Genomic DNA, 21,944 nt, shown 5'->3' with positions numbered 1-21,944 from the left:
CGAAGAGTAGGCCAATCAGAAAACGATCCTTGCCAACTTGGGCGGGGAAGATTAGAGGCTCCCTGGGAAGGGGGACTGGGTCAGGCATCCGCCTGGGAGCCAATCAGAGGCCAAAGCTGGAAAGGGGCGGAACCTGATCGCGTAGCTAGTACCGCCACCGCAGCCAGCGCGTAGCCCGCTGCTGTCACCGCGGCCTTCGTCTCTGCCTCGCGGAGATGACCATCGGGAGGCCTCCGGGAGCCCCGGGCGGCGCTCAGTGGAGCCGTCAGGTGAGGAGAGAACGAGAAGGAGAGGAATTAGGGCTGCGCCCCGGAAAGGAATCTCTAAGAGAGGAAACTGTTTGACGTTGCCTTGGAGACAGACGGCAGGGGCGTGTCGCAGAGGGGCGTGGGATTAAAATCGGCCGCTTTTAGGGACGGGCAGGCGGACTCCCTAAGGGGTTGAGCCTTATGTCAGGCCCTTCATCGAACCACAGCGATGGCCCTCGGTTTTCGCTTATCCTGTCAACTACCCTAGGACTGATAGAACGATGTTGTCCCCATTTTGTAGAAAAGAAAACTGAGGCACAGAGAGAATAAGAAATTTGCCACAGTGGGGCACCTGGGTGGCTCAGTCAGTTAAGCGTCTGCCTTCGGCTCAGGTCATGATTGATCCCAGAGTCCTGGGACTGAGCCCCGCATCAGGCTCCCTGCTCAAGCGGGGAGTCTGCTCCTCCCTCTCTCTCTGCCCCTCCCCCCACACGCATGTGCTCGCTCGCTCTCAAATAAATAAAATCTTAAAAAAAAAAAAAGGAATTTGCCATAGAATCCGTACAGAAAGTAGATTGGTGGTTGCTTAGGGCTGGCAAGGAGGGAAGGGTTGGAAGGACTAAGCGAAATAGAGAGTGACTGCTAAATGGTATGGGCTTTCTTTGGGGTGATTGAAATGCTCTAAAATTGATGGTGGTGATGGTTGCACAACTCTGTGAATATACTAAAACCCATTGCATTGTACTCTTTCAGTAAGTGAATTGTATGAATTGTATGGTGTCTGAATTATATCTCAATAAAGGCATTTAAAATTTTTTTTCCCAGGATCCCATGCTCCTCAGTAGCCGCACAAGGGCTGGAGCACATACACACGTTTGACTCAGAATCCAGTGTTCTTTTCAGTATTAGAGCTGGACCTTAGAGAATCATCACCAAGTGTCACCTGGAGGCCTGTAGCAGCCTACCTCCAACTGATTTCTAGATGCAACCGGTCATCTTATCCAGTCCAATCCCAGCCCCACACCTGGTTCTCTAAGGATATCTCATACCACTGTCCTCCAGCCACACTGGCCCTCCTTCTACCTCTCCAAGAGCCAAGTTTATTCCTGCTTGAGGGCCTTTGCATTTGCTTTTCCTTGAACCCAGAACGCTCTTACCCCAGATCTTAGCAAGGCTGGCTCCCTCTCATCAATCAGGTGTGAGTCTAAAACTCCTCTGCAGTGAGAAAGTAAAAATCAGCCCAGGACTGAGAAAGTACAATGCAGACTGTAACAGACACAGCTAAGGTGAGCAGCCAGATTAGCAGAAAACAATGTTTCTCCCAGGGCCAAAGTGTACCTGCAAAAAGACTAAGACCCCCTTCTAAATGCTGATGCTTACCTATCAATTACTTACCCAGCCTCCCTTTGTTCTAGTTACCTTTTGAATAAAAATTGCTCAGTCACTCACTTACTGAACTGTGCCCTCTTCATGACAGCATCCATCCAGATCCTCAGAATCATTCAAGATAAGCCAACCCTAGAAAAAGCCCTTCCCCCACCCTCTTACTGAAAGTCCCCACCCTGCAAGTTCCCTTAATTTTTCATGGTGTACTCCAACAAATTAATAAACCTAACTCTGATTATAGATACTGTTCCTAGTGGTCTTTATCTGATGGGCTTTTATCAACAGAAAAGCTTCCCCAAACCACTTCATCACTGTATAATCTCTCAACTTATGTCTTTGATTGAATATATTGTCACCTTATATGGTCTGTCTCCCTCTCACTAGAACGTAAGCTTTGTGAGTAGGGACCTTGTTTGACTCATTCTCAGCCTAATGCCCAGTGCACATTAGGTACCAAATAAATATTTTCTAAATGAATGGAGTATTTAAACCCACTTTCTGTGACATTGTTCTTTCGGCTAGACCACATTGTTCAGTTAATCATTCGTTCCTAGTAACGGGGCAGATGGAATCTTAGATAGAATTAGGAGGAAAGCAGAGGTGCAGGAAAAAGAAGATTGGCAACAAGTAAGTAAAGCCCAACTAGGGCAAGGCGCAGGGTGTGGCCGAGGTCTGGTGCGCTTCCTGGAGTGCCGGGGACAGAATGCGTGCTGCAGAGTACTCGGTAACTGCTCACCTCTTGCTCCCTTTCCCTGCCCTTCAACCAAGCGCACCCCATATACCGATTTGTGAAATTTCTTTAAAGTAAGGAACACATTTTTCTTCCTTCCCAGTCCCTAATGCACAGAGACTTATTCAAAGTGAAATTAATGGTTATGTTTTGCGTAAATGTGAAATGATAGTTGACCCGTTTATTCTATTTCACTGTAGGTATTTCCCCCCAAGTCCTCCTCAGACTCGGATGCAGAAGAGGAGTTGTCTGGGGATGGGCTGGTTTTGCCCAGGGCTGGCAAACTGGATGACTTCCTTGGCCCAGAGGACTTGACGCTTTCTGAATCTTCTGACTCAACTGGGAGCTTTTACGAGACCCTGGAGGTACTAAAGCAGAAAGGCAGGTGGTGCCTGTTGGAATCCCTTGATCAGTCTGACCCAGACAGTGGTGAGAACTTCTCCGAAGATGACGAGGACCTGGAGAGTTTCTTCCAAGACGAAGGCAGGGGGAAGCCACAGGTCCAGTACCCCGAGTCTCCGAGGTAAGGCACTGCAGTTCACCAGCTGCTTCATGCACAGCTCTGGCCAAGTCACATCATGACTCTGGGCCTCATCCTCTTCCCAGTAAAGCAAAGACCACTTCTGCAAGTTGTCCCTTACCCAGACTCCAGCTCGGAATCAGCCTTTGGAGCCAAACATGTTCTGGTTCCTACCCAGCCGTCCTAAGTCACTTTGGGTTACCCTAGTCACTGGAAGCACTGGAATTGATTAAAGGGATGTCTTTCTCACTCCCTCCCTGAGAATGGCAACAAGGTACATTTACCTTGGCCAAGCCCTGTTATATGCGTGTCCGCTGCATTTATATGATATTTAATATTTATTTTCTCTTCCCACTAACCCTGTAAGTAGATATTATTTTTGCCGTTCTCCAGATGAGGAAATCGAGGTTCCAGGCAAACCCTGCTAAAGGTCACACGGCTGGTAATTGTTTGAAGCAAGATTTGAACCTGGGTCCGACTCCAAAGCCCTGCTGTGTACCATTGCACTGTTCTCCCGCCCATATGAAAATACTAGAATGCAGGGCGCCTGGCTGGCTCAGGCGGTGGAGTGTGCAACTCTTGATCTCGGGGCTGTGAGGTCGAGCCCCGGGGTGGGTGTGGAGATTACTTTAAAAAAATAAAATCTTTAAAATTTAGAAAAAAACCCAGAAAATATTAGAATACAAAGTGGCAATTCTTGAATCAGTTCTGAGAAAAGACTTCCTAACGGGCTGCTAGATGGCCTGAGGGAAAGGAGGGAGGCCCAGCTGAGAGAGGCACAGGCTCAGAGGCGAGGTGGGGGGGGGGGGTGATGCTAGGCTGAGAAGCCGGCTGTCACCTCCTGGGAGGGAGGACTGGGGAGGAGCCGGAGGAGGAGCCAGCCTCCAGCCTCCAGTGTCCTCCACGTGTCCTCCACGCAGCTGCTTTCTCCCCCCAGGTGTGGCCCCACAAGGCGCTGCAGCTCGCTGAGCAGCCTTCCGTCCGACGACCCCAAGGGTCAGCCCCCGCCACCCTCAGGCTCCAGGCCTCCCTCGCAGCACAGAAGCCTCAGCTCCTGGGCATCATCCATCACCGTCCCTCGGCCGTTCCGCATGACTCTGCGTGAGGCCCAGAAGAAGGCCCAGTGGCTGGCCTCCCCTGCCTCCTTCGAGCGGGAGAGGAAGCAGGCCCAGCGGCAGGGTCAGGAGGAGGCCGAGTGCCACCGGCAGTTCCGGGCGCAGCCCGTGCCCGCGCACGTCTACCTGCCCCTCTACCGGGAGATCACGGAGCGCAGCGAGGCCCGCAGGCAGGCAGGGATCCAGAAGAGGAAGGAACTGCTCCTCTCCTCCTTGAAGCCCTTCAGCTTCCTAGTGAAGGAGGAACAGAGAAAGGAAGCCGCTAAACAGAGGGAGTTGGCCGCCACAGCCAAGGCCAAGGTCCCCAAGCAGAAGGCCACCAGAAGGATCCCCAAGTCCATTCTGGAGCCAGCCCTCGGGGACAAACTCCAGGGTAAAGACCCCCCACACACACACACCTTGCAGCCTGCTGCCTGGGGGCCACCAAGAGCTGCTGTGGGGATGTAGGCTCGGGGGTCAGCCTGGCTGGGAGATAAATTCATTGCTCGGGAGGACCGGCCTCCGGGCCACGCTCAGGGCAGGCCACGGGGTAGGGCTGGCTCTGTCTGTGCCGTGGGGAGCCCGGGCACGAGCGGGCTGTCCGAGGTGGCGCAGCATTCCCCAGCTCGGTCCTGTGAGCGCTGCCAGGGAGACACGGCCCTCGGCCGGCTTAGGACAGTGGCGCCGCCAGCTGGCCCTGAGGCCCGCTCCCACCCCCCGCCCCCCGTCCTGGTGAGGTGCACATTCCAAGAACTGGGGTTCGGTAAAAGGACTCAGGCTTTACTCGTTCAGTAAGGTGCCAGGCCCTGTCTGGGACAGACAGACATGGAGTTGGTGGACACGGGAGGAAGACAGGTACTAGATAACAAAGCTACAGATGTGAGGGGTCTGCAAGGATGAAAGGCTTGCCCCTCACAGAGCACAGGACAGGGACCTAGCTTCGCATGTGGTGAGGCGGCGGGAGCAGATAGGGAAGGGCCCTGGGGGAAGTGAGCGCTGAGGCGGACCCTGAAGGATGGGAAGAGGGAGGAAGAGTGAGCCAGAGAGAACAGCGCGGAGGTCAGAGGCTGCTGAGCACATTCAAGGGACAAGGGGCAGGAGAGAAGAGGGAGAGGCGGGCCCGGGCCACACCTGGGGGCTTGTAGCCATGGGAGGAAGTTTGGACTTCATCCAAGGGCACTGGGGGGGGGCACTGAAGGGCCCTAAGTAGGCTGGCTCCGGATCAGATCTGCGGCTCGGGAAGATCATTGAGGGGGCGAGGGCCGGGCCTGGAGGGATGTTGGTCTGGACGCAGTTCAGCGGAGAGATGGTGAAGTTAGCAGCAGGGACGGTGCGGAGAGGCCAGACTGGAGCACGCTTGAAGAGCAGAGACCGCAGAACTTGGGACTGACCAGAGAAGGCAGGCAAGAATGATTTGGGCAACAGCGTGAGCCTCTGGGTGGATGGCGGGGACTTGCCCTGAGCCGAGGGGGACCTGGGAGAGGAGGGGTGACGGGCCTGCCCCTCCAGCTCCGCCTTGGAAGAAGGACCCACAGAGAGCGCTCAGTCCGTGTCCATGGTGGCTGCCTCACAGCCTACTGGCACCTGGCAGCCGTGTCCTGGCCAGTGTTTATGAACGAACTCTCCAGAAAAGACAAAGCAAGCTGATCTGTAGTGTTTGCCATTTTCCGTGGTCTAAGTACACCTCTCCTGGCCAACGCGGAGCTTCCCATGTGATGTCAGCTGGTACCCGAGATTCCTGCAAAGCTGTCGGTCGGCTCCAGCACACCACTGCTAGTGTTTGAGGGAACATTCTCCAAACCTTTAGGGATGCGGTGGGGTCCCCTCTCTCCCGTCACCTCCCTGACTTTTTCTCCACAGAAGCAGAACTCTGCAGGAAAATTCGCATCCAGATGCGAGCCCTAGACATGCTCCAGAAGGCCTCCTCCCCTGTCGCCTTCTCCGGCGGCCGGCCTGACCCACAGCCTCGCACAGCTACCCGAACCCAGAAGGAAAAGCTTGCGTTTCTGCACCCTGACTTTGGATTCCAGCCTCGGGTGAATCCTGCCGTCCCTGACTACGAAGGCCTTTACAAGGCCTTCCAGAGAAGAGCTGCCAAGAGAAGGGAGGCCAGGGAGGGGACCCGCAACAAGCCCTTCTTGCTGAGAACCAGCAGCCTGCGTGGCGCTCAGCGGCCCAGTGATGCCGCCACGTCCGGAGGGAGGAGGGTAAGAGCCTGGGCAGGTGCAGGAGGGGCAGGGCCCGGGACCCAGCGGACCAGCCAGTCTCAACGGGAGGCACTTCTCCTGACATTTTCCTCTCTCTTTTTTTAAAAAAACCCTGGCTCATTATAGAAGACTGATGATGAGTCATTGACCTCTATCTCTGAAACTAGTAATACATTATATGTGAATCAATTGAATTTAAATTTTAAAAAGTTAAAAAAAACCAACACTGGCTCAGTTGTAAGCGCCACAATTCCTATAAACTTAGTACCATAAGAATACTTTCTTTCTTTGTCTCCCTAGAGGGAACTTTTCTAAAGGAAATTTGCAGAAATAAATCCAAGTCTAGAACATAGGGAGTTGGGACCAATTGCTCACGTCCCTATATCAATTCTAAAGAACTCTTCTCATCTGATTTTAAAACTTTAGGATTGTTATCCAACTTTAGGCCTGGTAATAAACTCATTACTCTTTCTCTAATCCCAGGAAAAAAAAAAAAAAGATTCTTGGTCTGACTAGTCCTTCACTGAAATTGAATCCTAGTTAGAATAAAAACTAGTCACACATTGTTGTCCCATCAATACCAACCTTCGTTTCTTCCAGGACTCTCCACAGCCACCAGCCACACCTCTGCCAAGGAGTCGTTCTCTGAGTGGCCTTGCTTCCCTCTCTGCCCACACCCTCCCTGTGCACATCACGGACATCACCAGGAAGAGGGAATCTGCAGTCAGGTGAGTGGTCGGGCTCGAGATCTTGGCCCAGGATCGAGATCAGTGGTCAGCGCCTGGGTCTTGACCCCGATGCTAGAAACCATCCTGCTGCTGGGCCTCCTCTTCGGTTATTAGAGAGACCTACAGGGGTGGAAGGGAACTCTTTGAGCGGGACGGGAATACACGTAACCCTCTACACGTAGTGCTGGAGAACACATGGCCATCACTCAGCAGATAGTCAACTCTGTGCCAGTCACAATGGCAAGGCTGGAGATACCTTATGGAACCTCTAGTTTATTATCTAGTATGAAATACAGAAAAACAAAGAAGTTACCATATTTTGCAAGAAGTGCAGTGGTGGGGGAATACAGGGAAACTTGGGAGCACTGGACAGCCTGGGGTAGGGGTCTCTTTAATAGATCTCTGAAGAATGAGGAATTAGCCGAAGGCTGGAAAGAAAGAAGATTCCAGAGAGAACAACATGGCGGAAGACCCACAGACAAAAGAGGGAGCCATTAGGAACAGGAATGCAGAGGCGCATGGCGGCAGGTGGCGGACCCAGTCACAAAGAGGGCATCCACCGCACAGATTTGAGATTCTGTGAGATTCATCTTTGGGGAACTCTCAGAAGTTGGTTGGGAAGCAGGAGCCTCCTTACTTTTTAATTCTTTAACTGACCTGACTCTGTCATGGTCCTGCTGTCATCAAACCAGCACCCCAGCAAGAGCTCCTCCACTAGACCTCTGAGCTGAAGTTGGCAGGAAAGGTCGTGGTAATCCAAGCAGCTGAGCTCTGGGAGAGGACTAGCATCTTAGTGCTTTCCTGTGGGGCTCACAGAGGAGAACACGGGACCTACTTGGCTCTTGAGGACCCACAATGGGGATCTTAGAAATGTACTTAGAATCCAAGGGATACTCCCTTCTTCCTCAAATGTCTTAGAGCGACTAAATGAAGGCTAAATGCATCAGTATCTTGAGGCCCCAGTAAGGTAGGCCTTAGGAACCAGACGCTGGCGCCTCTAGGGGATGTCCATATCTGCTTCCCAGCAACAGGGAGTTTGATATAATAGCAGACTCAGCTTTCATGCCTTCCTTCCTAATCTGTTCATTTGAATGTAAATAATCCAAATGCAAGAGTCTTTTTTTTTAATACATCTTTTTTATTTTTTTATTTATTTTTAAAATTTTATTTATTTGAGGAAGAATGAGAGAGAGCGAGCATGAGAAGGGGGAGGGTCAGAGGGAGAAGCCGACTTCCCGCTGAGCAGGGAGACCGATGCAGGACTCAATCCTGGGACTCCAGGATCGTGACCTGAGCCGAACGAGGGCTGTCACTTAACGACCTGAGCCACCCAGGCACCCCAAATGCAAGACTCTTGACTGTTGTTTCTTTTGGTAGAAACTCCCCATAGTACCTTGTCAAATGATACTTAGACAAACTAGGTGCTGTAAGTTAACCCCCAACTGTGCATGGAAAGAGGCCTTTTTTCAGTTCTCTGTGAAAATGCAGATTTCTATTCCCAAGGGACCATGACCCCAGGTACCTTCCAGTCCACCCTTTACAGCACAGAGGTCAAGTTGGGAGTCAGACATCCTGGTTCAAATCTTGGCTTTTCCACTGGCATGCTGGTTGGCTTTGAATAAGTGGCTTACCCTCTCTGAACTTCAGTCTCCTTGCCTATAAAAGGAGGGGCTAACAGTTCTTACCTCATAGGGCAGTTATGAAGATAATGGATATAAAGCACTTGATTCCTTTATGCTCTTGGTTCAGAGTAGGTAGCTCAGCAAATGGCAGCTCTTAGAATCATTTTGTTTCCAGACAGGCCAGAAGCCTGAGTGTAAGGATATTTTAACTCATATGTTTTTCAGTTCAATTAATGAACTTCTCCTGGGGCAGAAAATCACTGTGTCCATAGTGCTGGGAAGGCTTGTTCTGCCAATCTCAGAATCCTATTCTTTCTGAAATGCCAGTGTGGTAAATCACTCCCTTCATAGAAAACACCATTTTACTTTCCAGAGAGGTTACTAAGATTGCTTTTAAATATACTCAAGTTGGTCATCTGTATGGTTTTTGCGTCCTCTCTTTAGAAGTTCACTTGAAAAAAAGGACAAAGCAGATGAGAGTACTCAGTGGTTGGAGATGCACAAAAAGAAGTGTCAAGCGATGTCTAAATCCGTGACCTTGCGTGCGAAAGCCATGGATCCCCATCAAAGCCTGGAGGAGGTGTTCAAAGCAAAGCTGAAAGAGAATCGGTCAGTGTCCTCCATGTGTCAAAGGGTGTGCCTGTCTTGGGATCCAACAGATCATTGGCCTTGAACAACGGCAAAATGGAGTTATTAGAGTAGACTCCTATAATTGCACACAGTCCAGGATTTTGCTAGGCACAGTTAGGAATTTACAATGTCCTTGGGAATTACTCTGCTTAATTGGAGTGAAGGGTATTTCAGATTGGAAAAAGACAGAATTCATTCTAAAAATCTTGTTAATTCCAGGAACAAAGACCGTAAAAGAGCAAAAGAGTATAAGAAAGAATTGGAAGAAATGAAGAAGAGAATACAGACAAGGCCGTATCTCTTCGAACAAGTTACCAAGGTAAAACTAAACCATCATTCACTTTCTTTCAGTCTTGGATGAAAGGGCTCTTAGAAATGACGGAACAGTTTATTTTTAAAGATTTTATTTGTCAGAGAGAGAGAGACAAAGGGAGAATACAACCAGGGGGGAGGGTTTGAGGGAAAGGGAGAAACAGACTCCCCATTGGGCAGGGAGCCTGACTCAGGGCTCAATCCCAGGCCCCTGGGATCATGACCTGAGCCAAAGGCAGATGCTTAACCGACTGAGCCACCCAGGCATCCCAATGATGGAACAGTTTAATATCTGGGTATTAATAACATTTCCTGGAGGCTCAGAAAGATTCTAAATTGGGCCTGTTTTATTAATTACCATCCCACCCCCCACCCCCACCCCCAATAAGTAGTGCAGTGGTGAATGTTGCTTGGACTGATTTCATCCGAGACTGGACTCCAGAGACATCTATTGGGAGTATTTCACTTTCTGGAGTGTTTGCTACGGTCTAGCTTTCAGTTTGAATCATGGTGAGGCTAGATCCCACATACCCAGGGACAGTTTGGCTGTGTCAATGAGACGATCTTTAACTTACTAACATCATCTCTCCCCCTGCAGTGCTGGTCCCCTGGGCATCCCCAGCCTCTAGAGCTGTGGCAGACACATTTATGGGTCTTCAGACATTGAGATGCTCACAAGCACCCCATAAAGCCCTTTTCAGATTAAGTGGCTTTCAGGATGGAAGAATCATTTTAAGGTGTTCTCTAGACCTCTAGGGAAGTTGGACCCAGTTGAGATCTCTCCCTAAGGAAGCTCTGGAGCTATCTGAACAGCCTTAGAAAGGCCACCATCCCTGGAGGTTTTGGGTTGTATCAGACTCTGTAGATCCTTCTTCTCTCCAGTTTCAGAAAAAAGTTGGGGTTTCCTAGTGACCTGATTCCAACTGCTGGACATTATCTCCATCTTACAGCCAGTGTGTTATGTAGGCATTTCCCAGGTACACTCCTCCCCACCCCCATACATGCCACACACAGACTCACACATGCTGGACAGTCTTGGGTTTACTTAGCAACTTGCATTGTTCAAAATCTCTCATAATGACCTTTCTTCTTTAATTTTTTCAAGCAAAGCTCACTCTCTGATCTCAACAGATGTTTCACCACTCTAGGAAAAATACAAAGTGCTCTATATGATTTTGCTTAAATCAAAACAAAAAATAACCTTTTTCTGGTCCACGTGCAGACCATCTATCCTGTTAAGAGTGTTACTAGTGGGACGCCTGGGTGGCTTAATCAGTTAAACGTCTGCCTTCGGCTCAGGTCATGATCCTGGGGTCCTGGGATTGAGTCCGGCATCGGGCTCCTTGCTCAGTGGGGAGTCTGCTTCTCCCTCTGCCTGCCGCTCCCCCTGCTTATGCTCTCTGACAAATAAAAATCTTAAAAAAAAAAAGTGTTACTAGTGTAGTTTATTTCCTATTTGTTATATGTTAGTGGGTTTTTTTTTTTTTTTTGGATATCTTAGTGTTCATGATAATGGTTTGGTTGTTTTTATTTTTTATTTATTTTTTTAAATTTATTTATTTGACACAGAGAGATACAGCAAGAGAGGGAACACAAGCAGGGGGAGTGGGAGAGGAGAAGCAGGCTTCCCGTGGAGCAGGGAGCCCGATGTGGGGCTCGATCCCAGGACTCTGGGATCATGACCTGAGCCGAAGGCAGACGCTTAACGACTGAGCCACCCAGGCGCCCCTGGTTTTTAAATCTTTTTTTTTCTTTAAAGATATTTATTTACTCTAGGGACACCGAGGTGGCTCAGTCGGCTAAGTGTCTGCCTTCGGCTCAGGTCATGATCCCAGGGTCCCGGGATTGAGCCCCACATCGGGCTCCCTGCTCCGCCAGGAGCCTACTTCTCCCTCTGCCTGCCGCTCCCCCAGCTTGTGCGTGCTCCCTCTCTCTGACAAACAAACAAACAATTTTTTTTAAAAGATATTTATTTACTCTAGAGAGAGAACACAAGCAGGAGGGGCAGAGGGAGAGAGAATCTCAGTTGACTCTGCACTGAGTGTGCAGCTGGACTCCCGGGGCTCAGTCCCAGGACCCTGAGATCATGACCTGAGCCAAAACCAAGAGTTGAACGCTTAACCAACTGCACCACTCAGGCGCCCCTGGTTGTTTTTAAATCTTAAAATGTTTTTTAGTCCATTTTTTCATCTGAGTCTCACTTGGTCTTCCAAAAATCTAAATCCTTGCTTCTCAAAGGTGCGGCTCCCAAATCAACAGTTGGCATCTCCCGGGAGTGTTAGATGTACAGAATTGTGAGCCTTATCTGAGACCTACCAAATGAGAATTTACATTAATAACAAGATCTTCAGGTAGTTCCTATGCACTTTAAGGCTTGAAAAGGCTCTAAGAAATTTTCACGCACACCAGTGCCCAGCATTAATGGGGAGTTGGGGTAGGGGGCAATTTTAGGCATACAGATGAAGCAAGTGATTTAGAATTACCTGGTAATTCACAAGACAGCTCCAGCAGATTAATTTCCATTCCACAGGACCTTGCCAGGAGAGCCGCAGAACAACGTTATCGAGACACCCTGCAGCAGGCTGGGCTGGATGAAGACTTTGTGAGGAACAAGGGTCAGGGCAGCCGGGTTGTACGATGGCGGGAGCAGTCAGAAGTCCGTGACTGTCCCAGGTAATCTCAGATGCTCCTTGTTATCCTGCAGCTCTCAAACTGCCATCCCTTGTAATGCCACCACCCGTATTATTTTGAGATCACAATCCTGTATGTACAGAATACTAACCCAGAGATCTCCACATAACACATTTAAAATGGGAGAATAATGCAGTTGTAAATAAAATATAACTATTGTATATGAGGTGTAAATTCCTTCAATTTGAAACAGATCATTTTTCCAATTCTAGTTACAGGGCCATCAATCAAAAGTATTACTTCACTTTTGAAGAACAAACGTATGTGTGTCTGTGGGTGTAAAGGCGCCCCCATGTATATTTTTACTTACTATAAAATGATAAAACTATTTTTCTAGCACTTTTTATTTTGTTTGGATAACTGAAGGTAAAAACCTATATAGAGCCACAATAAAAGCTATACTATCCTGAACAATCAAAGCCTTTCTTTTCCCCTCAGCATGGTCACCACGGCTTGTTAAAATCTAGCACTCATGGGGCGCCTGGGTGGCTCAGTCGTTAGGCGTCTGCCTTCGGCTCAGGTCACGATCCCAAGGTCCTGGGATCGAGCCCCCCCCCATCGGGCTCCATGCCCCGCAGGAGGCCTGCTTCTCCCTCTCCCACTCCCCCTGCTTGTGTTCCCTCTCTCGCTGTGTCTCTGTCAAATAAATAAATAAAATCTTTTAGAAAAATAAAAATAAAAAAAATAAAATCTAGCACTCATTAAAAACGTAACTCATTAGCAGCACCCCGCCATTGGTAAGTGAAGGGGAGAAAAGCATAGTATCGCCATTACTCTCAACTTTTGTTTCTTAAATCCTAACGGCCCCTCCCCTAATTCCTATCCCAGTTTTCCCCCTAGAAATTTCCCTTTACACCCCATATAAAATAATGAAAATGTTGAAACCATCCTTAAGCCTTACATAATGCTTTAATTAAAAACATTTTATTTCATAATGCTTTAATTTATTCTGTAGCACCCATGAAACTACAAAACTCAGCACCAGAAATCCACAGCAGGATTTAGAAGAATCTCTACAGCAGCCTACAAGCTCCAAGAAAGAACTGGAAGAGCTGTCTTATGAATTGCTAGATAATTTCAAATCACTTGCTTAATCAGTAACACTTAAAATTACTGCTTTTCAGTATTAACCAGCTAACTTGGGGTTGAGTCAAGGCAAGCAAAACTTGGCTTCTGAGTCATGGCTACTCTTGGAGAATGGGGAAAAGAGTAGTAGCAGGGGGAAAAAAAAGCAGATGACAAACAGGGAATGAATGGTTTAAGTAAATCAAAGTGAACAACCTCAGGGCAGAGGGATCAGAGGTGAGTTAAGCATTCTTGCTTTGTGCCTCCTACTTTAAAAAAAAGGGCACAAGCCCAAATGCCTAACAGAGGCTAGTTAGGAAACAAAGAGATCACATGGGCTGGGTATAAGATAGTAGGAGACAGTAGAGACTAGAGTCTCTGCTAGAACACAGGCCCGGAACTGCCACATCAAGTGAGCTTTCAACAGAAGCCATAAATTTGCATGTTGGCAACTAATTTAAAAATTATTTAGAAATATTGTGTGGGTAGGAAGGGAAAAATGAAGGGGGGGAAATCGGAGGGGGAGACGAACCATGAGAGACTGTGGACTCTGAGAAACAAACTGAGGGTTCTAGAGGGGAGGGGGTGGAGGATGGGTCAGCCTGGTGATGGGTATTAAAGAGGGCACGTATTGAATGGAGCACTGGGTGTTATACGCAAACAGTGAATCATGGAACACTACATCAAAAAAAAATTAAAAAAAAAAAAATACCGTGTGGGAGTAACAGAACACCTGCAGGATGACAAGCTTGCAGCTTCTAGTACAGGGTCTCCCAACCTCAGTACTATCGACATTTTAAGCCGGATGAGTCTGTGTTGGGTGTTGGGAGAGGGGGCTGTCCTGTACATTGTAGGATGTGTAGCAGCATCCCTGGCTTCTACTCGCTAGATGCCAGTAACTCCCTCTCCCCAGTTGTGACGAACAAAAATGCCTCTAGATATTGCCACATGTGGGGCAGGGGGCAGGCAAAACTGTTGCCAATTAAGAACCATGCTACAGTATAAAAGTAAGGCTACAGGAAATAAAAACTGGCAAAATAAGAATACAAGAAATTGACATGAACTCAATCTACATAGCAAAGGATGATTATGCATGTCATTAACAAATTAAGAACTATATTTATTTATTACAGCAGTTAATTCTTTCCTGTTATCTGTTTAGAATATGCCACTGTGTGCATGGTATGTATGTGTCAGCATGAGGTTCATTTTAAATAAAATGAAAATTCTCTGACAGCCATGATTTTCTACTAGTAAGTGATCTCTGGAACACTCTTCTTCTCACCAGTGATTAATCAGATACTCTCTAACAGCTGTAGAGACAGGATGATAGCAAGAGTGCCTACTCTTAACAGAAGCACATTTCTCATGTTTTTGTTTTTTTTAACTCTCTGGAAAAATTCAAAAGTATGTTATTATTGCCATTTTCCAGACTCAGACATGGTCCCTTCTGGTGACAACAGAGCAGTACTATGATAACTACTATCTAGGTTTGCTAGTTAGAGATGAAGATACTCATGTCCTGTTCCCCAAGACTCCTGGGCTCAGTTTTACCTGCATGGAATCCAAAGGGTAAATCAGTGCCCTCTCTTAAAGGGAAAGCCTGAACTATTTTCTTGATCTCCTCTCTAAGTAAACAGGTTTTGTCCAAAACAAGGAACCAAAGAACTGACTGGGCTGTCTTGTTTATTTAAAGGGAAAACAACTGAAGCTCTGAATCATGTGATATTTAACTTTAAAAAAACAAAAAACCTTTTAACATGCTACTGTATATTCCATAAACAAAGAAAGCAAACTGACCAAGTAGAAGTGGATATGACAAGATAGTACCTCAGCCCGGGCCAAGTAGGGATTCAAGTAATTTATTTTTTTGCAGCCCAGCGGCAGAGTCTCTTACTCAGGTTGCTAAAGGGAGAATGCTACAACAGAACTGGCATCACTCCCTTCTCCAAAGCAACAAGGCATCTTGAAAGCTCAACTTCTTGGTGAAGTTTTATGGTTGGTGGCAGGACTTAGTTCATCCATGTGAAAAGACAGCTGAGTCAGGGATGAAAATTCTTCAGAGGAAAATCCCATCTCAACAGTCATACTGAAGAAATTTCAGCCAACACATAATCCAATTCCCTTTTGGGAGAAGTCCTTCCCAAAATTTTGTAGTGGGAAGAGAGGTAGGTACAGTTACCCAGCCCACATTCACTGCTTTCTTCCTTGTCTGGATCAGATGTGGTTTGAAGAGAAGCTCTCCCACATTCATCTTCTATGTCAGGAAAGATGAACAGAGGCAGACGCGGGGTCCTGTCCTTCACAGATTCATTTTGGTTCTGGCAGACCATGAGCCAGAAGCATCCTGTTCCCACTACGTGCACTCTGGGATCAGACAGAGCTGCTCTTCCAGGAGTCAGTGCCCATGCTCATGTCCGGCTTTCAGTTAATTCTCCTTGGTTTAATAACTGTAAAAGATGAAAACCAAATCTGGAATAAAGGCTACCAATGAATAACAGGAAAAATAATTCGTACTAAGGAAAAGGGAGTGGGAGTGGGGAATGCACAGCCGAGGTGAGTCAAGAATACCTAGCTCCAAAGCAAGAGAACGTGTAGACTGATAGATCTCTTTCATATCCTGGCCTTGGGATAGCATTTTGGCCAATTCACAATGCTGGCATGTTCACTATGGCAATAAAAGATCCTGAGTCCATAAGCCAAACTATTGTTTGTGTAGTCACGTACTCACTAGTCAGTGATGGAGGCAACCATAACTTACAGATACATCAGAAATGGTAGAACCAAAAATCTTACGTCAGTCAGTGTTAGTCCAAAGTACAGGCAGAACGCTCAAGGAGACGTAAGAGGAATGGGAAGCTATTCCCAATGAGTTCTATATGAGAGCTAGAAACCACCCATAAGGAATCCAGCAATTCGGGGCGCCTGGGTGGCTCAGTCGTTAAGCGTCTGCCTTCAGCTCAGGTCATGATCCCAGGGTCCTGGGATCGAGCCCCGCATCGGGCTCCCTGCTCGGCGGGAAGCCTGCTTCTCCCTCCCCCACTCCCCCTGCTTGTCTTCCCTCTCTCGCTGTGTCTCTGTCAAATAAATAAAAAAAATATATTAAAAAAAAGAGAAAAAGGAACCCAGCAATTCCCAGGGCTTAGAAGGATACCTCTCCTAGGATGGAGACAAGCCTGAGACTTCAAGAGGGTGGCAGCGAAAACAGACTTTCTACTCTACACTCAAGGCTTTCTGTTGAAAGGCAGTTCTGTACAATAATTGATGAACTTGGGTTCCGTTTTATTATGAGAATGAGATGGGAATAACAGTGAAATTCAGAATAAAAATTTGGCTTAGTAAAATATAACCAGATAAATTCTTGGGCTGAAGATAGATTTACTTGGTGATCTCAATTTGGATGAAAGTACTTTATACAGTAGAATAAGATGGAATATGAAGAAATTTAAACACAATTTAAATTTAAAAATTTAAAGAAACCACAAATTTCATTTGATGCTATGTGGTGGGGATGTAAGAATGGTGTCTTTTTAATCTAGGTCAAGATCCAGATGTTTGCACTCAAATTTAGCAATGGCACTTTATGAGAAATCTTAAAGAATTTGTAATTTGTTTTCCTCCTTTTTGGGATAAATTCTGATATATTCAAGGCTAGCTGGCAATCATTTACATTGCCTCCTGAGTTCAAGAATGTGAGCTCAATGTGACTACAGAACCCCACTTGGGATGCCTTCTAGTCAGCAGAGGTCCGAAAGCCCTGGGGTTCCAGGTGGGCCAGCACAATGAGTCCTCTGATTTGCAGGAGACTGGGTAACACTGAGGGGAAAATAAAAATTGTCCAGTCTGAACCATCGGAATAAGATGTAGTTTTGATAGGGCGCCTGGGTGGCTCAGTTGTTTAAGTGTCTGCCTTCGGCTCAGGTCATGATCTCAGGGTCCTGGGATTGAGTCCCGCATCGGGCTCCTTGCTTAGCAGGGAGCCTGCTTCTCCCTCTGCCTGCCACTCCCCCTGCTTGTACTCTCCCCCCCGCTCTCTGGCAAATAAATAAATAAATAAAATCTTTAAAAAAAAAAAAAAAAGATGTAGTTTTGATAGATTTTCTTTTTTTTTTTTAAGAGGATAGTCTTTTTTTAAAGTATGAGTCATTCATTTAATTTTTTAAATTTTTTTTTGATGTAGTGTTCCATGATTCACTGTTTGCGTATAACACCCAGTGCTCCATGCAGAACGTGCCCTCCCTAATACCCATCACCAGGCTATCCTCCCACCCCCCTCCCCTCTAGAACCCTCAGTTTGTTTTTCAGAGTCCATTGTCTCTCATGGTTCATCTCTCCCTCTGATTTCCCCTTCATTCTTCCCCTCCTGCTATCTTCTTCTTTTTTTTTTTAACATATATTGTTTGTTTCAGAGGTACAGATCTGTGATTCAACAGTCTTACACAATTCACAGCACTCACCATAGCACATACCCTCCCCGATGTCTATCACGCAGCCACCCCATCCCTCCCACCCTCCACCACTCCAGCAACCCTCAGTTTGTTTCCTGAGATTAAGAATTCCTCATATCAGTGAGGTCATATGATACATGTCTTTCTCTGATTGACTTATTTCGCTCAGCATAACACTCTCCAGTTCCATCCACATCGTTGTTTATTTTTTAAGTAATCTCCACAACCCAACATGGGGCTCAAACTCACCACCCTGAGATCAAGAGTCCCATACTCTACCGACCTAAGCCAGCGAGGTGCCCCTCCCATGATAATTTCTGATACTTGCTTTGGTTATTCTCTGATGTTACTTTTTTTTTTTAGAGATTTTATTTATTTGACAGAGAGAGACAGACACAGAGAGAACACAAGCAGGGGGAACAGGAGAGGGAGAGGGAGCTGAGCTGGATTCCTCCCGCTGAGCAGGGAGCCCGATGTGGGGCTCGATCCCAGGACCCTGAGATCATGACCTGAGCCGAAGGCAGATGCTTAACGACAGAGCCACCCAGGCACCCCTCTGATATTCTTGATAAGCTTATTTTTAGAGCGTATTTACAGAAGTCCAAGTGCAAGTGCATCAGTAAATTCTTAGAGGTTACAGGTCTGATCTACAATGTGTGATTATCTCCAAAACCAGAATTTGAAATGGACATGTGTTGGTTTACGAATTGCAAATAGCCGGGACATCTGGGTGGCACAGTCGCTTAAGCGTCCTACTCTTGGTTTTGGCTGAGGTCATGATCTCAGGGTTGTGAGATCAAGCCCCTCATTGGTCTCCGAGCTCAGTTAAGAGTCTGCTTAAGACCCTCTCTCACTTTGCCCCTCCACCTGCTCTCTGACTCCCTCTAAAATAAATAAAATCTTGTTTAAAAAATTATAAAAAAAAAAAAAGGATTGCAAATAGCCTTCTTCTATCTGCAAATCCCTAAGGAATCAACATTCCTCAGTCACTGGAGGAAAGTCAGTTAGTACCAGGAGCTTAGATGAGGAAGAGGACTAAACCTGGAGCCTTGAGGGGCTTGTAGGTTTTAAAAAATGACAGTATCAGAGGATGTGGTAAGCCTGCCGTGATAAGGAAAAGGAGGGATGAGCAGTGGGAATGCCTGTGATAAGAGGAAAATAATAGAGGTAACAGTGAAAGAAACACAGAAGTGAGGTTCAGACAGAAGGTATGTTTGTAAATATGTGACGACCCATGAGGGGAAAAGTAATCATCTAGGATTTTCAGCTACACTAAGGGGAGCACGTTCCCCTTTGTGTTGTTAGTATTTTTCTATGAAGTGTCTAGGGCTTCCATCATGAAATTGGGTGCTTAGGGCCTGTACGCCCTTAGTGTCCTCCTGGGGTGAAGGCCAAGTTTTCTTTTGTTTCTTATAGGTGGTCTGTGGTATTGTGTCTGTCTGAGGCTGTGAGTAAGCATCACCCAGACAAGGACACCCTGAATCCAACACCCATGTGCCTAGGTCCGAGAGGAACAAATGTGCTATTACTGGTCTTTTTGCACACACAAATCTGACCATGTCATACCTGGCTTAATACCATGCAGTGGCTCTCCACTGTCCCCAGGATAAAATCATGTCCTTGAAGTGAAGGCCCTTCAAGAGAGAAACCAGCTTATCCTTCCTGCTCTCACTTTCCATTCCACATTCCATCTTACTCAACCCTCTGTGGTTCCATAGTTGTGCCCTGCTCCCTCACCTCTGCCCTTGTACTCATTGCTGCCTGTTATTTTCTTCCAATCCCTCCCACTTATCCATTAAGATCACTGCTATTCATCCCTCAAGTCTCAACTTAAACTCTAAAACTTACTCCCTGACTTCCCCCTACCTAGTACTTACTACACTATATAAAAAATTGCCCCATTTATTGATCTGCCACCCTTCCCATTCTCTCTGTACAGCACAATTCCAGGGGCACCATTTTGCACAGTTATAAAAGGCAGAGGTCCGAAGTCTGACTAAGCTCTTTGAGGCAGAGACTTTGTTTACTGTTGTTTAGTACCCAACAGAGGGCCTTGCACTTCATTAGGTATGAAGTATCTGTTGACTACATTTTTATACATCTGGCATTTGTTTGAGAAAACCTGAAACGCTTCAATAAAAAAAAGGTATTTAGCAGTACAGGAGAGAAAAGCTCCAAGGTTTCAAATATAAAAAAGGAAAAGCCTGAGTGTTGTGGATTGGTTTGTCAGGATAATAATTTCCACTAGATAAAAAAGGAGATGATTTTTCTGAACTATTTTAGAGCAATCCAATAGTTGATGAGAGAAATATTTCTTTTATAGAAGAATCACAGTTCATAGAAGCAGAAAGAACATGAATCTAAGCTCCTAACTACCAGTTTTTAGGAAATCTGTAGATAGAGAAATATATTAAACAAAAGGAGTCAATCAGCCAAAACTAGAAGGTGGGAAATTCTTATTAAATAGTTAAGTCATTCTGAAAAAATGGGGTAGGGAGTGGAGGGTGGGGAAGACTATTAGAGATAAAGAGAATTATTAACCAAATGCAGTGAATGGGCCTTGTTTGAATCCTAATTTAAACCAACCAACCATTAAAAGACATTTTGAGAAAAAATAAAAAGGAACACAGACTAAGTATTCGAGGATATCAATAAATGACTGTTAATTCTGTTGGGTATGATGAAGACATTATAGTTATGAAAATATACTTATCTGTCAGAGGTATGTGCTGAAATATCTACAAATAAAATGGTATGTCTGTGATGTGCTTTTAAATACTCCAGCACAAACAGAACAGCAACAGTAAGAAGTAGGCGGGAAGAGAGAATAGTAGAAAGTTAACTGTTGAAGTTGGGGGGATAGGTACATGAGTTCATTATACTATACTTTCTCTCACTATACTCTTTGAAAACTCTCATAATAAAAATTTTAAAATACATAAATGAAGAGGGGAAATAATAAAGGAAGTCTTCATAGGTGAGATATGTTCCAAAACAGTAGCCAGGAGAAGGTGGCTTAGCAAAGAACCAACAGAATCAATAGCAAAAAAACTTTGAATATAATATAAGCAAGACTCAGACAATGGGTCACAATGATGAATACAAGGAAAGGTTCTGGCACAATCATTAACATGCATATCCAGAGCCCCGTGATCTTGGGCATCCCCAGGAATCTTACAGAATAATCCGGAATATTTAATATAGGATGCAATCATCTGAATACTGGAACAGCTGATTTTGTGGTATCAGGTTATAATGAAAAGGTCAGGGGAAAAGACGGGAGAGCACTGTAAGAGTTATTATAATATGAAGGCATCCAAGACACATGGGTTTTGGCAAAAGTTTATGCATATGAAATGAGCTCATGATGAAGTCATCTACTATACCCTAAGATTCTAGAAGCCTGACTGGTTTTCATTCTGTTTTCTGGGTTAGAGCTAAGATCGTAGAGTTCGGAATGCTTAGAAGCAACCTAAAACCTCTCCCCGATTTAGATGATGGTTCTCATTCCATAAGCGAGTGAACACATCCCTAAAGGCCCAGTTGGTTCAGCCTGGTATCTCCCAGACATATGACCCTAATAAAATGAACAATGATTATTTTCCATGATTTTGTCACTATCTTTTTTGCTCAAGGACCACTCTGTCCAGGATATTTTCTTTATAAAATAAAAGCAGCATCCTCATGTCCTAGGCAGAGAACAGTAGGAGCAGATATCATTCAGTAAGGTATGTATATAAAGGAAATTAAAGCTGAGAGACCCAGTCGTGAGTGACCAATCTCCCAATCCAGGAGACCCTAACAATCAAGCTTAAGTTAAGCTGGACTCATGCTTGGCTTAAAGGAAGATATTCTAGACAAAGTTTCCAGGAAAGGGAAATTGGAGTAATTTTCAGATCATCTAAACTAGATTCCCAGCCACTGTCCACATTAGTCTCCACAGAAACAAAGTAAAGGCAAGAGACAGATTTACCTCCTGTGGATTTACGGCAGTTAAGACAGAAACCTCATATGACTGCCTCCCTGACTGCATGGTCACCAAGTGATGTGTCACATCAGGCACTGAAGACAGGGGACGTGGGGATCCTTCAGCAAGCACCTCTGAAACAGCAGAGAATGTTTCAACGAAAAATGAATCTACAGATATACCCACCTGCATTATCAAGCCTCTCCCATCCTGAAAAACCCATATTCCTGTATTTCTTCCAAATTAATTCCTGTCTGATAATAATCATCATTACCAGTGAATTTGGAGAGTATTAC

At 46.1% G+C, this 21,944-nt stretch overlaps 2 protein-coding genes across 8 annotated transcripts in view; one reads left to right on the top strand and one right to left on the bottom strand.

Moving 5' to 3' along the window:
* Positions 1–48: 48 nt before the first annotated feature.
* Positions 49–14,469, top strand: FAM161B (FAM161 centrosomal protein B). Of its 2 annotated transcripts, XM_036117796.2 has the most exons (10): positions 49–269; positions 1,074–1,534; positions 2,565–2,887; positions 3,822–4,372; positions 5,839–6,185; positions 6,786–6,913; positions 8,980–9,144; positions 9,385–9,484; positions 12,008–12,150; positions 13,124–14,469. In XM_036117796.2, exons 2-10 carry the CDS (start codon positions 1,508–1,510, stop codon positions 13,260–13,262), a joined length of 1,923 nt encoding a protein of 640 aa, XP_035973689.2. In that variant the 5' UTR covers positions 49–269; positions 1,074–1,507; the 3' UTR covers positions 13,263–14,469. The 2 variants fall into 2 exon arrangements, with proteins under 2 accessions (XP_035973689.2, XP_035973688.2); XM_036117795.2 differs by lacking the exon at positions 1,074–1,534.
* A 433-nt stretch (positions 14,470–14,902) lies between these two features.
* ZNF410 (zinc finger protein 410) overlaps positions 14,903–21,944 on the bottom strand; it is a 40,279-nt gene continuing 33,237 nt past the window's right edge. For 3 of the 6 annotated variants that reach the window (XM_036117804.2, XM_036117802.2, XM_036117803.2), the window contains 2 exons: positions 21,655–21,782; positions 14,903–15,683 (listed from right to left, as the gene is read on the bottom strand). In XM_036117804.2, the coding sequence (XP_035973697.1) occupies positions 15,645–15,683; positions 21,655–21,782 (167 nt within the window). In that variant the 3' untranslated portion in view covers positions 14,903–15,644. Of the gene's footprint in view, positions 15,684–21,651; positions 21,783–21,944 lie in introns of those variants that run through there. The other 3 variants (XM_036117805.2, XM_036117806.2, XR_004925241.2) reach the window with 2 other exon arrangements.

The sequence above is a fragment of the Halichoerus grypus genome, chromosome 8 (assembly GCF_964656455.1).
Source record: "Halichoerus grypus chromosome 8, mHalGry1.hap1.1, whole genome shotgun sequence".
Taxonomy (NCBI): Eukaryota; Metazoa; Chordata; class Mammalia; order Carnivora; family Phocidae; genus Halichoerus; species Halichoerus grypus.
Note: the sequence above shows the minus strand (reverse complement) of the source record. Positions and strands in the feature narration are given on the sequence as shown.